This window comes from Lethenteron reissneri, chromosome 20 (genome assembly GCF_015708825.2).
Source record: "Lethenteron reissneri isolate LAM-NWPU_2019-01 chromosome 20, ASM1570882v1, whole genome shotgun sequence".
Lineage (NCBI taxonomy): Eukaryota > Metazoa > Chordata > Hyperoartia > Petromyzontiformes > Petromyzontidae > Lethenteron > Lethenteron reissneri.
Genome location: NC_083798.1, coordinates 992,787 through 1,009,554, shown reverse-complemented (window position 1 = coordinate 1,009,554; position 16,768 = coordinate 992,787). Strand labels below are relative to the sequence as shown.

The 16,768-nt window shown below is 47.8% G+C and overlaps 2 protein-coding genes across 3 annotated transcripts; one reads left to right on the top strand and one right to left on the bottom strand.

The window, feature by feature from the left end:
• Window positions 1-661: 661 nt before the first annotated feature.
• Window positions 662-8,210, bottom strand: PNPO (pyridoxamine 5'-phosphate oxidase). 2 transcript variants are annotated; one of them, XM_061554542.1, is made up of 7 exons: window positions 7,836-8,210; window positions 6,568-6,695; window positions 5,746-5,845; window positions 4,771-4,824; window positions 4,137-4,265; window positions 3,664-3,737; window positions 662-2,240 (listed from the first exon to the last, which is right to left on the bottom strand). In XM_061554542.1, exons 1-7 carry the CDS (start codon window positions 8,091-8,093, stop codon window positions 2,075-2,077), a joined length of 909 nt encoding a protein of 302 aa, XP_061410526.1. In that variant the 5' UTR covers window positions 8,094-8,210; the 3' UTR covers window positions 662-2,074. The 2 variants fall into 2 exon arrangements, with proteins under 2 accessions (XP_061410526.1, XP_061410527.1); XM_061554543.1 differs by having other exon boundaries at window positions 6,568-6,692.
• Window positions 8,211-8,602: 392 nt separating this feature from the next.
• FIGNL1 (fidgetin like 1) lies at window positions 8,603-15,275 on the top strand. Its single transcript, XM_061554541.1, has 2 exons — window positions 8,603-9,126; window positions 11,196-15,275. Exon 2 carries the CDS (start codon window positions 11,206-11,208, stop codon window positions 13,177-13,179), a length of 1,974 nt encoding a protein of 657 aa, XP_061410525.1. The 5' UTR covers window positions 8,603-9,126; window positions 11,196-11,205; the 3' UTR covers window positions 13,180-15,275.
• The last annotated feature ends 1,493 nt before the right edge of the window (window positions 15,276-16,768 follow it).

Here is a 16,768-nt window from a genome sequence, read left to right as displayed (position 1 = left end):
TTGATCGGCAACCGAGCAATGGGAGAGCGCTCACACGCGCGTTTTGATCGGCAACCGAGCAATGGGAGAGCGCTCACACTCGCGTTTTGATCGGCAACCGAGCAATGGGAGAGCGCTCACACGCGCGTTTTGATCGGCAACCGAGCAATGAGAGAGCGCTCAAGAGGTAATCGGCAACGGAGCAATGAGATCGCGCTCACGCGAAATAATCGGCCGTCTAGCAATACGAGAGCGTTCACACTCATTCTCCTCCCCAGCAACGGAGGCTTTCCGTGGAGCCACCGGTCAACCCTGGCTCACGGGGCGTTCGCTCATGCCCCTCTGCTGCCTCCACAGTCGGTAAACTCTCCCCTTGCTATCATCCCTGTGGTCGACTGCCTCCCTGCCCCTGTTTAAGTCCAGGCTCAAGCCCTCTCGTATCTCTCTCAAATATCAACACGCCCACTCTGTGGAGTATCTTCACATACGGTCGCATTGAGAAGACACACAAACACAAATTGTCGTCCTGCATTCCATCAAAGATGGGATTTGGAGCTCTACTACAGTTAAAATATTTGTCCTCGTTTATTTGAGCACCAAATAATTCCACTGTTTTTAGTAATGCCCCAACACCTCAAAATAAACTATTCCCAATAACATCAAAGTGTTCAGAAAGCATGCATGTAATTTGCATTTTTAATCATGCTGTACAAGACAAGAGAAATAATAACATTTTCAATCAGAACCTCCTCAGGACTGGTATTATTACAATTATACATCTTTTAAATGTATTGATATTCAGGAATTATATCATTTAAAACAGGATTTTTAAGCATTTAGAATTAATAAATTGTAAACAGCTGTATTAAATAAATCTAAATAAAGGCAACAAAACACTTTAAGCAGTTTAGTTGTTGCTTGAATAAGACGTTTCAAATGTTCTTGGTTCTTTCGGTAGTCACGTAGAAGGGAAATAATAAAATAATAAAACACCATAAAATACAATTCTCACGACGTTTCGGCCACAACGCAAGCAGCCGTCCTCAGGTGAAGAACAGGTCTGTCGGAAAGACAGTGTCTGAAGGCCCAGGTTAGAATGATCAGACATTAATTACAAGACCACATTTTTAAATCAATAAATAATTTCAAAATATTAGTGCAAGGTACGCAGCAGTGGCAGGCACCATGGTGGGGAGTGGGCTGGAATAAAGGGCATGCAAGATGCGACGATTTGAAACAGAATCTCAAAGCCGTTATTCCTGATCAGTTTCATGTAGGGGAGTCTTGAGCGAGGCCGGTCACGCCCTCAGAAAATTATTAAGAGCCAGACTCACGTCTGGTAATTAAGCAAAAGGCACAAAACAAAACATGATGACGAGAACTGACAGCAAACACGACGAGTTATGAATGGGGAGATAGCTCAGGACAAAACAGCACGGATATCATTCACATACAACTTTTACAGTAAAGTGTATCCAGGAAAACATTTTAAAATAGTTTTACAACATGATACCCTAACATCCCCATTTGGGTAAAAACAAAAGTACTGTAGGTAATTTCATAACCTAAGCACAAAACAGCCAAACACATTATTAAACAAACAGCAATGTCTTAATTGCACTTTAAAACACTACACAGCACTGAGGTTTACATATTTAGCTCAGAACTACAAGTTAAAAATAGTTGAGAAAGAAAAGATGATCGATTAAGCACTTTGCGTTGAAAACGTGGCTGTCAGACTTTTCAGCAGTGGTGTTGCACGGTCATGTCCAGGTATTCAGTACAGTGTGCGATGTGTTTTCTCCCATTATCCAAATATATATTACTAAATTTTCCCTTTGGTGACGTAAGTGCTCAGTAAAATTATATATATTATTCAGAAGAACTTACTACCCTTAAGTAACTCGGCCTTACATATACACTTTTTTTTACGGAAAATGTATTGGCAGATCATTTTTACTGACAAAATTCAAGTGATTAGTGCCCACAGGCCCTCTACCACTGTCTGCTGCTGATTCGTGTTCCCTGCATGCCTACACTGACATTACTCCACCACCGAACCCCCCCACCACCACCCTCGTGCTCAGAGCAGCGCTCAGGGCGAGAGTCGCTGGTAGACCCAGCCGCTGACGGCCTCGTGCGTGAGGAGCCCGTCGGGCTGCATGTCCTCCTGTGCGCGCCGGAACACGATGCGGTCATGTACGCGGTTCGTCTGGCCCTGCCAGAACTCCAGCGTGTCCGGGACCAGCAGGTATCCACCCCTGTATCCAGTCCCAATGTTCAGCGTAGAAAACAGAAGACTCGGGGTTATGTGCAGTCTCACAGACATCATCATTACTGAAACTATTACAGTCCATTGGAAGTGAGCAACAGTTTGTAATCAAAGTGTGGTTTCCAGGGTTGGGCTGCACTGCTTACTACAGGCAACTTCCGTAATTGAGTTAGGTATTCTCATGTAGTCTACATTCTTGTACACTGTTTGCCTTGCAGCCTTTCGAAATCATCATATTTTGATTGATCAACGCCTATATAACGTGGTCAGGAAGGCGCAATGTTTCACAGACAATTACAGTCGGCAGTTGTTTCAAATTAGGGAGCAATGCTGCTCTATGCATTTACCCAAAAAGGTAAGTTTAGTACATTTTAAGTTTGGATTGAAATGGTGGAACACTGGGCCTATTGCTACAGCCACTCTACTTTTTAAAATCTTTGACCATTGTGATATTATTTACAGACTTAATGTAGGATCAGTGCTAAATAAACGGGTTCCATTGTGCCAGTCCGCACTCCGTTTTGCCCACCAATGCCCGCTACAGAACCCATCAATGTAAACGTTAAATTCTAATCAGATCCCATTGAATAGTACTTGGCCATCTTCATCCTCAGAGTGTTACAAAATAAGTCTGCTCACTAAGTATCTTATGGATCATTTAATCCCCCAGGTCAGTTCCCTTGTCCTAAGAAAGTCCCCCCCCCCCCCCCACCCCATGTGAGAACCACATGACCTACGTGTGGCGGCTGCTGATCTCTGGATTAACCGAGAAAAACTTTTTGGGATCAAAACCTTAACCATTCTTGTCCTACTTTAATCACTTTTGGACCTCAGATTTGATTTCAAGTCTATGTGCAATTGATCGCTCTGCTCTGCAGACTTAAAGTAATAATTTCTGATATTCATGATTTATTTTTATGTGATGTGTTCTTTTAGCCTTGCATTTTTTGGGATAGTTGTACCATGCATGACCTTGCCATTCGGTACTTGACCATGTACAGTTGTTTTTGCAAGGTTTTGTTCACGTTTTTTGCTGTAACCAGGTTTATATTGTGTAACCAGGTTCCCATCGGAAAGGGGCATATATTGCCCAATGGGTTTTACCTGTGCCGAAATAATCCTAAACATACTCCTTTTTCAATTAACGTCATGGGACCTTTAACATCCACTGTGAAGCATTCTGCCCAGTATTAACCAGGGCAGCAGCAGGGTTCAAACCACGAACCTCTGAAAATCGCGGCATACGTGTTACCGATAAGCCATATCGCTGCACGTAACAGGTCTCCCACACAGCTATACCATAACATGCAGCGCAATCCAGTACTGGGATTGCTTGCATTGCTCAGCATTTGTGTGTATTTAAATAAATACAAAAGACACATGGCTGAATGATAGGTGCCAGCATAGCTCACCAGAAAGATGGCTTAGGCAGCTTCTCCGCATCCTTGTACTGCTCCTCCAACTCTGCGTTCTTCTTCGTAAGAATCTACGACATCCAGTGAATGCACAACTCATCAACGCTACACATAACACACGTGTATGTGTTCAATGTGCATTTGCACACGTGCCAGTATGAGTCATCACTGCTCTATGGATGCGCCATAAACTCTTCCCTCTCTTCCTTCCCCATTCAATCAGCTCCTTTCACCTGTGCTGTCCACTCCAGCAATGTAGGATTACATTCTTCATGCTGTCCCGCAATGGATGCCAAGTTCAAAGATTTAAATAAAATGCCCCTTAATTATACCGACCTTGTGTTCCATACTAATAACTATAACTGTCACTACCATGTGGAGCATTTTCAGATATGGTTGTATTTAGATGCATTGAAATTCTAACTTTATCGTCCCGCATTGAGCACTGAAGTGTGAGGCTGTGAGCATACTTCTCTGCTGGGGATGACGGAGCTTTGCTTGCTTATTGTGGCTCCGATCTGGCTGGACTTCGGCCGAGACTGGAAGTACTCCTCCGACTCGTGCTCTGAGAGGCGCTGCACCCGGCCCTCCACTCGCACCTCCACACACACACACGCACGAGCACATCGACACCAAGGGTTTGCGCCACACGCTGCCGCGGCAAACACTTAAGATCAACATAGCGCACGATGGCGGAAATCTGGCCAGTACCAGGCACGGCCACCTTTGTCTCACCAGCACCGATGTTCACAAATCACCCCGGCTACTCGTAGGAGCATTAGTCAAAACTGAAGGAGGCTCAGGCCAGATTTAAACCGCTGCTAGGCATGGCCAGAAATTAACCTGAGTTGCCAGGATTGTGGAACGGTATGCTAATCACACCGCCACTGTATTAGTAATCGTGGACATTTGCTGTGGGTTGTGGTGTATGGGTAGGAGCTGTGTTTATATTGTTCCAGGTATCAGTTGGGATATGCTATGAGCTGTTTATGTCTACTGCTATAGTCTGTTTCATGTGACCTTCTGAGAGGTGATATGGCTTTGAGCACAGGGACCACTGATGGGCAGTGACACGAGTAACTGTGCATCGCTAAGGGCACTCACCGAGCGGTTGAGAGGCTCCCAGTAGAAGACCAGAGCAGCAAAGGGATTCGAATCCTGCAAGCAAAATGTAATGACTCGGTTATCGAGTGTTTAATTACTTTAGAAAATACAGACAGACCTCGCCGATCATGGGGATTATGTTCCTGAATAATGCTCGTTGGGCAAAACCGTGTTTGACAAATAATCGACCTGTTGAGAAAAATAGGGTTGTGTTCCTCAGTCCAAAATCATCACCCCCCCTCTCTCTTTGTTTAACTTATAATTCTACAAGATTTACTTTGTTTTTTTATACAAAGTATTCTGAGTCGCTCTCCATTTCTTATGTTCATTATTTATAACTGTGCATTTTTACGTGTCACATTATTACACAAAAACCCTACACAAAAACACACACGGTAAATAATGTTCACAGTCAATTAATTCACACATTCCAATGGATGCAGCTCTCTCTTGGCACTACTTTTCAACACGGAGATGCGGAGATGAGAATCTTGGCAGCGTCAAAGCGTGTATTGCTGCAACATCACCCCGTGTTCCGGAAAACTGATCTGATATGGTAAACGATGTATATCCTAAACATGCGTTTGATAAAAACCGAGTTGGGCAAGGTTTATCTGTACAGTTTTATTGTGACATAAATCAAATTACTTGGTGATAATGCATTGGCAGTGGTGCACAAGCACAACATACTAAACACATTCAATCCTAAGATTATTTTATTTGGAATCACCTGGGCTAAATTAACTGCAAACGTCACAGCAGTGACAGCAGATACAGAAGCAACAAGTCAATTCAGGTATACCCCAATATGCCTGCCAACAGGGGAATCACATTATAGCCAGCCCTGCTGCTTGTGTTGGCGGTACATATAATTCACCAAGCTTTGTGACTAGTCTTATTAGGGACTAGAATTATGGTACTCCGAGAACCTCATCTCAAGTAACTCACACCATTTGAGATGTAATGTGGACCTACCAGATCACCAGCTTTACGACTCAAGTAGTTTGTGTACAGCTTGAAACCATCCTTTCCAAAGCCTTTCAGCAGCATCATGCGAGCAGATGGCTTCCCATCTCTGCTCCAAGCACACACAAGCACAGTATGAACAAACACGTCAAGTGCATTAAACGTCTCATATTAATGAGCATGTGTAAGAAAAGGTGTCAGGAATGATGTATTCAGCCATCATCCATGATTTATCTACTGCTGAATGAAGGCCTTCCGAAGTCATTGCCATCCTTTAGTTTCTTGGTCTTGCACAAGAGCTGGTCTCAGTGCTCCATCTTATGAACATTATTGCTCAACCTCCCTCCCACCTTGTAAAATAAGGATGCTCCATATCCACAAAAGAAGTTCAACATACATGCATACATGGTGGTTTTGTGGACATGTCACTTATCCAGGCTGCGCCAAGTAAAAGACGCATGCAAGGGGAAGGAAGGGTGTGAAGAGGGTGGCATGCATGGACATGGCAACAAAAATCCCCGGTATAGCCTTAACAGACTGTAGGGGCAAGTGCTGTTAGCGAGCACCTATGAAGGCCGGAACGGTACACAAGGGGGTGGGTGGCCAGCACCACGCCCGACCGCCTTTGTCTCCCTAGTGGCAATGTTTACACACTGCACCAGGTACTCATTTGAAGCTGAGTCGACCTAGGGGAGGCCCAGGACCGGTTCAGATAATCGTCACTGGTGTTGGCCGTGAGCGGGAATCGAACCCGTGTCGCCGGATTCATAGCGCAGCGTAGCGCTAACCGCTACACACACACACCGGACGTGGGCACTTTGGGGGACCCACCTGGTGCTGGTGGCCACGCACACAGCATTCGCCTCTCCAATCTCCTTACACTTTGTGGCTGCCACGAACCAATCCTCAAACTGCTGGATGGGGTCCAAGGAGGACAGGTGCGACTCCTCAAAAGTCTGCTTGACAACGTAACACAAAAATACAACTTAACACGAAGGCTTTTGATAGGTTAGGTCACGTGATGATCTCGTCAAATGTATGAAGTGTGCCTCTCCACCACCTGACAGCCAAACAATTCAAAATATTACATCACTTCTAACTACAATTAGCATTATATTGCTAAATATGGCTGTGAGAATTGGGTCTTTAACTTACCGGTAAGCTGAAACAATAAGGGGATAAACGTTAAACCATGGAACAATGTAATTGAATTGGCTGTCGGGTGGTGGAGGGTCTCACAAAATACTTTTGGACAATCATTACGTGGCCTAACCCAAAAATATATTACGGATTACACAACTCTAACACAACACATGACACCACAACTACAGCTACTCTATTTATGATGCACTGATGCACGAATTAATAATTTACGGGTGCAGTTTCGGTGGTGGACAGAAGCCTTGCTGGCATGACTATGCCAATCTATCAAGGAAGGATTCAGGTAATATTTTAGCATTGGGATGATTGGCCAATAGCAGTAGCATTGTGTGTTTTATCAGCATTAACGCCTTACTAGAGACAGAGTTGAGCGAAAATACCCTTTTTTTTGCTCGGTTGAAGTTATTTCAGCAAACTAAATTCGAAGCTTTCGTGACTGCAGGAATTACTCTTTGGTTCTTTCGGTAAAGTCACGTAGAAAGAAATTAAATAATAGAATACGACGTTTCGATTGCAACACAAGCAACCATCGTCAGCAAGTGGAAGTGGTGCTTGTGGATTCGGAACCAGGATCACGTCAACCCCACCGCTAAACAACCCCACAATCTCACCAACATAAATTAGCAATATCTGTTCCACATCTCCGTCTGTCCACGTTAACATTTTAAAGTGTTTGTCCACCCAACTCATCGGAGCTGAGCGCAGGGCGGACACCGTATCGCGAGGAGGTGCTGTCAATCATCCCAGTCAACCACAGACCCTGGGGCCGGCCCGTGACCTCCTCCTCCTCCTGCCAGTAGCAAGAGCACTTCCACAATGGCTTCACGTTTCATCTAACCTGTGTGTATTGTGCGCCTTAAATCCGCAACACCCTTCGTTACAATGCGTGCACGCGTGGTGTGGGTGATGTGTACGAGCCGTGTGCGAGGAGGTCCTACCTCCTCGTCGCCCCGGTAAGGTTTCCTCATCGCGGACACCCGCTCCCCCACGCTGCTCTGCTCCCCCACGGACATCCTCCACCTCCTCCCCGAGGCGCCGAGAGAGACACGCGGAGACAATGGCCAGTGACCAACAGAGCCGGCGTGCCACAGCCAGCCACGCGGGGCTACCGCTCCCACACTCGGCGCTGCCCTCACGCTCAGGGCTCTCCCGCTCAGGGCCGCCACACTCGGCGCTGCCCTCACTCCCACGCGCATGCACGTGGCCGGGCTGCACGTGGATCTCAGCCGGTGTCACCTTCGACTCTGGGTCACGGCGCGGGGTCAAGGGGGCGTGACGTCATCGGCAAGCGAGGACCCCGCGTGCACGCCGGGGTCAGGGGGCATCGCTAACGGACGTTACGTCACCGCTCTTGAGCCGCCATCTTACGTGGGGTGTGAGAGGCGGAGAGAAGCGGAAGCGCTTGTCGCGGGGCGCGGCGGGGGGTCGGTCGCCCGCCCCTTGGCGAGCCCCACGCGAGCCCCGTGTGCGTTCGCGCGCCGGGCTGGACGCGCGAGGTCGCCCTCGTAGTCAATGGGGACAGGGGACGCGAGCCACTCCCCCCTCGTCCCCACAATCGTACACACGCGCACACCATTCGGTGACGACGTCGCGGCTGCGGTCGCAGTGCTGCACAAATGACACTGCACAAAATGGGACAAATATATGCTGTGTAGACAGATCGTGTGAACGGTGTGATTGGCGACATCTGGGGCAATGCACTCGTTCGTAACGGCCGAGCGCGCGAAAGTGGGAGTGACGTCATTGTGTCGACGATTGACGTCACGAGGCGGTGTAGTTGAGACGGGTGACGTCACGAAGCGGTGAGGTTAAGACGGGTGACGTCACGAGGCGGTGAGGTTGAGACGGGTGACGTCACGAAGCGGTGAGGTTAAGACGGGTGACGTCACGAGGTGGTGAGGTTGAGACGGCGGGGACGCGTCGCCTTCCCTGAGGCTGCTCCTGCTGCTGTGGCGAGGCTGCTGCTGGTGAGGCTGCGGCTGCGGCTGCTGTTGTGAGGCTGCTGCTGTTGTGGCGAGGCTGCTGCTGGTGAGGCTGCGGCTGTTGTGGCGAGGCTGCTGCTGCTTCTGCTGCTGCTGGCGAGGCTGCGGCTGCTGTTGAGGCTACTTCAGCTCCCGCTCCGCCGGAGTCTGCGCGCGCTGTGTGACTACAGCCGCCCAACTGCGGCGCCACCACCACCACCACCTGGGCCACCCCCGAGTTCAATTCCCGCCAACGGCAACATCGGCGGTGAGTGATATCTGAACCGGTCCTGGGCCTCCCCTAGGTCCACTCCACCTTAAATGCATGTCTGGTGCGGCGTTTGTAATAAACATCAGCACTGAGGAGACAAAGGCGGTCGAGGTTGGTGCTGGTCACGCGACCCCCTCCTGTGCCGCGCTCTCCCGGCTGCTTCAACTCGCTGAGAGCCCTTGCCCCAGCTGTCGGTGTGGGCTACACGGCGGAGCTTTGTCTTTGTACCACGCTCGGGGTGTCCGCGATGTTCACAATGCGACATAACAACAACAAATAACCAAATAACGATCATCGCGATGTCAGTTTCGCATAACTTTGTAGTTGTAGAACACTTGATGTTATTATTATATTGTGCTGCGTTGTCCTGAACAGCGAGGCTTAGCCGAGGGCAATGCAGCTGCATGCAAGCTGCCAGGTGGTGATGATGAACAACTTTGCCGGTCATTGGTTTGGTCAGTATCCTTCATGATGAAAAATAAGAATAGGTTTTACCCTTTCTAGCAATAAAACAGGTATTCTTTGGGTCTTGCGGTAAAGTCACGTGGATAGGTTGAAAGAAAATAACACAAACTACGACGTTTCGATCACAACACCAGCGATCACCGTCAGGAGGAGATAAGAGGAGATCTGCTGAGACAGGATGTTGCAAAGGTTTAGAATGGGCGTAGCCCAAGGGCCATACACGAAGTGGGCGGGGCTAGCGATGTTAACGCGAGAAATTAGCATCTCACCTAAGCCCCACTGGCTTGCAAGCCCACTGCTATCAATAAAGATTCGTTCATGAAGCCATCCATAAATACACACACAGACACTTTCTACCGAGTAGATGGTACAAACTGAGCAATCATTGGAAAGACGTTATTAACCAATTTAAGTTATAACTGGCTGTGATGTCTCCATCCTACCTTCCGATGTTGGTAGTTATTTTCGACTCTGGTGTTACATTAACAGGTTAAATGTCTTTACATTAGCAGGTTAAATGTCTCACTAACACAGCCGCTGTCGCTCGTGTCCTCGATGTGGCGGTGGCTCTGCGATCTTACATTGACATGCTAATCTCTCACTTTAACATCACTAGCTTATGACCCTTGGGCTACACCCATTTGAAACCTTTAAAACATCCTGCCTCAGCAGCTTTTCTGCTATTTTTTAAAATCCTTTATATTAAGTTCACTTGCTTGCTTGCTTGCGCGCTTATGACTGTGCAAATTTTTCGGTCGTTTTTTAACCCACTTCCCGTAATCCAATCGAGCTGACATTTTGCACACAGACTCGTTGTGCGTGACAATTTCTTTTCGTGAAAACAAATTTCCAAAATGTTACACTTTTTAGGTAAAAAAAAAATATATTTAATTACCAATTGTTTAATGGTGGCAGGCAATCATCTGACCCATAGGTGGCAGCCATCTCAAGCCAGAGGACGAGAGGACTCTAGCCGCCCGTTTCAAAGACCAATGTGGGCTGGTTGTGGCCCATTGAATACGCATATAAAGGATTTATAGTGAAAAACTTTGTTTTTTTACGGGTACATTTTTCTCCTGATGACGATTGCGTGTGTTGTGATAGAAGCGTCGTAGTTTTTTCGAAATTTTTTGTTATTTTCTTTGAACCTATCTTCATGACTTTACCAAAAGACCCAAGAATATGAATTCCTGCAGTCACGAAAGCTTTAAGTCAAGGTGTTAACGTGTTCAAACGACAAATAGATACCTTTTGCTAGGCATCAAGTCTGCATTAACTACACATACTTGTGGCAGAACATGCAAACAAACATGCTCTGATTATAATATAATGCATTGTCTTGGAAACTGATTGGCCTACACCAGAGACAGCCTTCTTTATGACCTTGTCTCACCAGTGTTAGACCAGAGAACGCCACAACACACTCGCTCACCCACTCATCCTCTCACTCACCACACTTCCCTCGCACTGCTGCACTGTGGAATTCCCTCCCATTGTCCCTTTTCCCCTGAGCTCAATTCTTATCTAATACAACTTTGAAAGTGCTATTTGTTGCTGGCCGTTTGACCTTTTTGGCCTCTGGGCGTGTGTGCTTTTATAAGGGAGGAAGTCATGGCGTGCAGGATCCCCGCCGAGCAGGCGCTGGCTGCCTGGCAGCAGCAGCACGTTGCCGCCGCCTGCCCCTCCGACGGCGCGGCCCGGCGTGCCGACGCACGCCGCGGGCACCTTCGCCTCCTCCACGTGGGGCTGGCGGCGGGGGCGCTAGCGGAGTCTGCGGCGGCGCGGCTCTTCGGCGAGCACGCCAACCGCTACGCCGCCATCCTCGACGCACCCGACGACAGGAACGGGCTCAACAACTACGCGGAGAGCGCGCTGCAGCTGGCGGCGGGGCCAGCCGGCGAGAGCGACCGGTGGCGGTCGGCGCTCGGCTCCGACGGCGTCTTTCAGTTGGAGTGCGTCAAGGCCTTCGTGAGCGCCAGCGACGGCACCCGTGACGGACGCGATACTAGCGGAGTGGAGGACTGCGTCGCGGGTTCCACGGGCGCGCCAGAACACCGGCGCCCCCGCGACCCGACTACCAGCACGCTAGCACCTACAGGGCCCTCGCCGTGCTCTACAGACACCAAGACATTTGTCGCTGGTGCCGTGTGCTCCGACTCGTGTAAGGAAGACGGAGCGTCTGTGGTGAATGCGGAGGCTCCCTCGTCCCTTTTGCCAGGGTTGTATAAACAGGCACCTAGGTTACCAGCGTTTCCATTTCATAACCCCACATTGTGGATTAATAAGGCGGCAGCTACGACTGCGACCAGCGCTGCGATGAAGCGCAAGGGCCTGTACGTGTTCAACGAAGACAATGGTGGAGCTCACCCCGGCGGATCGTCCACTTGCAATCCGAACAGCAGTCACGCGGAGAACGAGAGGGTCACCGACTGTGATGCCAGTGGACCAATTTCAAGCAACAGCTTCAAGTCGGCCAGGCAGCAGCTGGCCATTGAGCAGCAGAAAAAGTACTGTAACCAAAACAGAGCTTGTGCGCCTCAGGCGTCCGCAAAGAAATCTTTAGGAACCTCTAAGCCTAGAGGGCCTTACGGGAAGTTTGTATCCCCGGTACTCAGGGAGGATGGAAGCGAGAGCACGGGGCAGTGCCCGCGGGGACAGAATGGTGAGCCGTCAGAAATAATTGACGAGCGCTTGAAAAACATTGACCCCAAGATGGTGGAGCTCATCAACAACGAGGTCATGGACCACGGGCCCCCTGTGAGCTGGGATGACATCGCGGGGCTGGATTTTGCAAAGGCGACCATCAAAGAGATCGTGGTCTGGCCCATGCTGCGGCCAGACATTTTCACGGGGCTGCGGGGCCCACCGAAGGGCATCCTTCTGTTCGGGCCGCCGGGAACAGGCAAGACTCTGATCGGGAAGTGCATCGCCAGCCAGTCTGGTGCCACCTTCTTCAGCATCAGCGCCTCTTGCCTCACCTCTAAGTGGGTGGGCGAAGGCGAAAAGATGGTGCGTGCGCTGTTTGCCGTGGCGCGCTGCCGCCAGCCGTCCGTCATCTTTATCGACGAGATCGACTCGCTGTTGAGCCAGCGCGCGGACGGGGAGCATGACTCGTCTCGCCGCATCAAGACCGAGTTCCTGGTGCAGCTGGACGGCGCCACCACCGCACGGGACGAGCGCGTGCTGCTTGTCGGCGCCACCAACCGGCCGCAGGAAATCGACGAGGCGGCACGGCGCCGGCTCGCCAAGCGCCTTTACGTGCCCCTGCCGGACGCGGCGGCACGGCGCTGCCTGCTGGAGCGGCTGCTGGCGCCGCAGAGCTGGCAGCTGAGCGCGGAGGAGCTGGCGGCCGTGGTGGAGCGCAGCGAGGGCTTCTCGGGGGCTGACGTGACGCAGCTGTGCCGCGAAGCGGCGCTCGGGCCAATCCGCGCCGTGCCGGACATCACCACGGTGGATGCCCTGCAGGTGAGGCCCATCCTTATACAAGACTTTGCCCAGGCTCTGCAGGTGGTGAGGCCGTCCGTCTCGCCCCGTGACCTCGACTTGTACGTCGAGTGGAACCGCACCTTCGGCTGTGGCCAGTGAATGCTCAGAGCTACAGCTTTGTGATGATGTACAATCTTCATGGCCTCTACAGCACAGGAGGGAAAACCGCTTGATATACACTTCATAAAATGAATACAACTGCGAAAATAAATAACAGTTTAATGTTTTCAATTCGCGATTGTGTATAAAACAAGGCGCTCGTGAACAGGTTTTCACTTAACTGTGGACGATGTATGACTATTGTCAAGCTATCAGTTCGAATCAGTGAATTACTTTAAATCTTTAATTTAACAAAACAGTTTACTTTTACCGCAGCTGTTGTGCTATATTCTTGACTCCCCAATGTCAGTTCTGTCGTTGGCACACTCGACTCACAATCAAAAGGTAAAAAAATTGGAATGCTGTTTAGAATGGACTCGGCTCAGTGCTACCGAGGTTGGTAAATAACGACCACTTTGTTCAAAGCCAACCGTGTCATTCTATGGAGACTGTCTCCCAGAACAGGAATGTGGAATTTCCTCCACCACTGGCTAAATTTCGCCAACCGAGATGGGCATCGACTAACACCAGTTGAACAGGGAGACACTTTTGACCTGACGGTGGGATGGGTAGATGTCGAGTACCATCAAGGATGCCAAATGATTTAACAGTACATACCTTGCTAATGAGACTCATTTCGATAACATTGCCTTTTTAATAGACTCTTCAGATACATTCATATTTGTCAAAGCTGATATGCTTATGTACGAAACATGTATTTCCCTGCAGAACATACAATCCCTATATACGGTGATTCTTCTTCCAGAAATTTTACAATCAAAAACACTTGACAAAAGTGAATGTTTTTTTGGGAATTTGTCATGCAGGACAGTATTATTCATTTGCAACTGGTGTATTGTGGATTTGGCCACATGGTATTTTAAAGAGAGCATTCAGTTATAAAGAGCTCTGACTTCTTGTTGCTCTGGCTACAACCTCCGCCTTGTGTAGCTAACCTTTTGTGTTTGATTACTTCTCCAATGGCTGCAATGTAAAGAGCAATTTCCAGTTACTCAGGTACATGCTTTGAGATAAAAACCTTCATCTTAGGAGAGCATCACTGAGATTGCACGATTCATTTTGAAGATGGTTTTGCATAACCGGGGCAATAGTAGCTACGCATGCCTGTAATCCACCACTGTGGAGGCAAGGGTTCCTGGATCACAGTTGCTGTGAAACTCCTTTCCTGCGGCCGCCGAGGGCCATATCCTGGCTTGCAAGAAGGCGGTATAGCAACTGTGGACATATTTGCATCTGTTCTATCTGTATGGGATAGAACGTTGCTCCCACACGTCTAGATTGTCAGGGTGCTCTGATTTCGCATCACATGTATAAACACTTTAATTGGCTGAAAACATCTTGATATATAGAGTACCACAGAGCTTTGGCAATTGTTGATACTAGCTCACCCCCTCCCTGCCTTTCTATTTGTGATTCCTCGCGCATTACTAATTGTAGTGTTATTGAGATGCAATTTGCTTAAATGCTGTGTAAAAATAAAATGTATAACTCAAACTCCAAAGTTAGACGCCTACTTCTTGTACTGCCATCTTGCTCAATTTCTCACACATCACCCTGCCTCCAAGTTCCGAACCCAATAATAGCAGCACTTTGACTATTAAACGACAGGGAAGTTATTTGAAAATTGTTTTTATGGAAACCCGAAAAGATGAATGCTTGGCAGTTTTAGGAGTCTTCAGGAATCTGCCCACTCTGAACATGCAGCTCATCAAGAAACCAGTGCAGTGGGTGAATTATGCGTTGATCAGTTTCATTCAGACGGCACTGATACGTATATTTATTTTTTGAACGTGTATTTGTCTTGCTTTTATGCTGAATGACCTCTAGATATGTTTACATTGTTGTTAGTCCATTATATGTGGCTTACAATATCCCCCACCATGTATACAAGTCATGTGTTGTTTTTTCGTATACGAGTGATTCTGCAGTACGGTGTTGATCCAATTGCCCCACGACAGAATGGACTGGTTTGTTTGGCGATGTGGACGTTCCCCTCCCCATGTATTTTCTATTCCCCTGCTTTACGTTTGTAGGCAAAGATGTAAGTTTGAAAAATGAATAAAATTTAGAAAACAGTGCTTAAGATTGGAACATATTTTTGTGATAATTGTTTAAACTGAAATTGTAATTCGTTCATGTCCATTATAACCAGGTGAAAGTCTCAGACTAATGGGACAGATCATGGGATCTCCTTTGCCAGTGTCAAAATATAAGAATAGGTTTTCCTCTTTTTTCTGGCAACCCAGCTTATATATAAGCTCCTAGCTTGGCAGTGTCTCATTCTTCACCTGAAGACGGCTGCTTGCGTTGTAGCCGAAACGTCGTGAGAATTATTTTATTATGTTTTATTTTTATTATTTTATTACTTCCCTTCTAAGTGACTTTACCGAAAGAACCAAGAAGATGAATCCCTGCAGTCACGAAAGCTTTAAATCGAAACAGAACAGGTGTTAAGAAGTTAAAATACCAAACTGAAACCTTTTGCAAGGAATCATGTCTGCATTAACCACGGATACTTGTGGTGAACATACAAACAAGAAACATGCAAGTATTTTTTTCTTTGTATTTTCACCACAAGTATCCGTGGTTAATGCAGACATGATTCCTTGCAAAAGGTTTCAGTTTGGTGTTTTAACATCTTATCACCTGTTTTGTTGCCAGAAAAAAGGGGAAAACCTATTCTTATAATGGGACAGAATTGCGATTATCAGAGAAAGTGTTGGGCTGTGGAAGAGTCGAGCATATGTAAGACTACAACGTGATGTTATTTGGATACCATATTCATGAGCCGTGATCTTTGCACCGTGGATGAAGCCTTCCCATGCCGTCACTATCATGGACTTGAAATCTCACATTCCGTTCAGCTCCTGCAAGAGCTGATCTCATCGCTCCATCTCCACGGTGGACATCCTCTTGGGAATGTTCTGTCCTTTGGCTACCACTGTTTTCGTTCTCGACCACCGGCCATCATCCCTTACGGCTGTCGCCTTTCCCCGACAACTTTTCTTCTTTAGTGTCGAACTTGTATGTGGTCCCATGTCTCAGCGTAATTACAAGCATGCACATATCCATGTTCATACTCATTAAGTTTATTTAGATTAAATTTGCCCGAGCCCATGTTTGTGAGCCATGTTGTAGCAGTAATTGTACACCGACTAAAAGCCTTCCTTGGCACATTGTTCTGCTGCTTTTCACATCGTAGTTTTCCACAAGTGCTCCAACCTGCTCTCATCCACCTCTTGCGTCATTTTCATCTTTGCCCATTCACTGGTTATCCAATGTACACAGTGTATTTATTGCAGTTCCATCCCTCCAACAAATATATAAAATTGTTAAGTGAACTTCTTGCACATCACTTGATTTGCTTATGCATGGTGTCATGGGCAAATTGTTAATTCTCCGCTATTGTATTCAATTTAGCAAATGATTGGGCTCACTGCCCCGTAGTGTTTTACATGTGTAAGATTGTCAAGATATATTTTTTTAAATCGTATTTCTACTTGCCTCTTTTGTTGGCCAACCGCATTATAAGCAGTGCCCTGAGAAGCCGTTGCATTCAGGTGCTTAA

Coding starts and splice junctions, on each gene's coding strand:
- FIGNL1 (XM_061554541.1), top strand. CDS start 11,206: ATGGCGTGCAGGATCCCCGCCGAGCAGGCGCTGGCTGCCTGGCAGCAG.
- PNPO (XM_061554542.1), bottom strand. CDS start 8,093: ATGCGCGTGGGAGTGAGGGCAGCGCCGAGTGTGGCGGCCCTGAGCGGG. Junction 3,738..4,136: donor CCGTCATCCCCAGCAGAGAA/GTATGCTCACAG, acceptor TGGATGTCGTAG/ATTCTTACGAAGAAGAACGC. Junction 2,241..3,663: donor CTGCCTAAGCCATCTTTCTG/GTGAGCTATGCT, acceptor GACTGGATACAG/GGGTGGATACCTGCTGGTCC.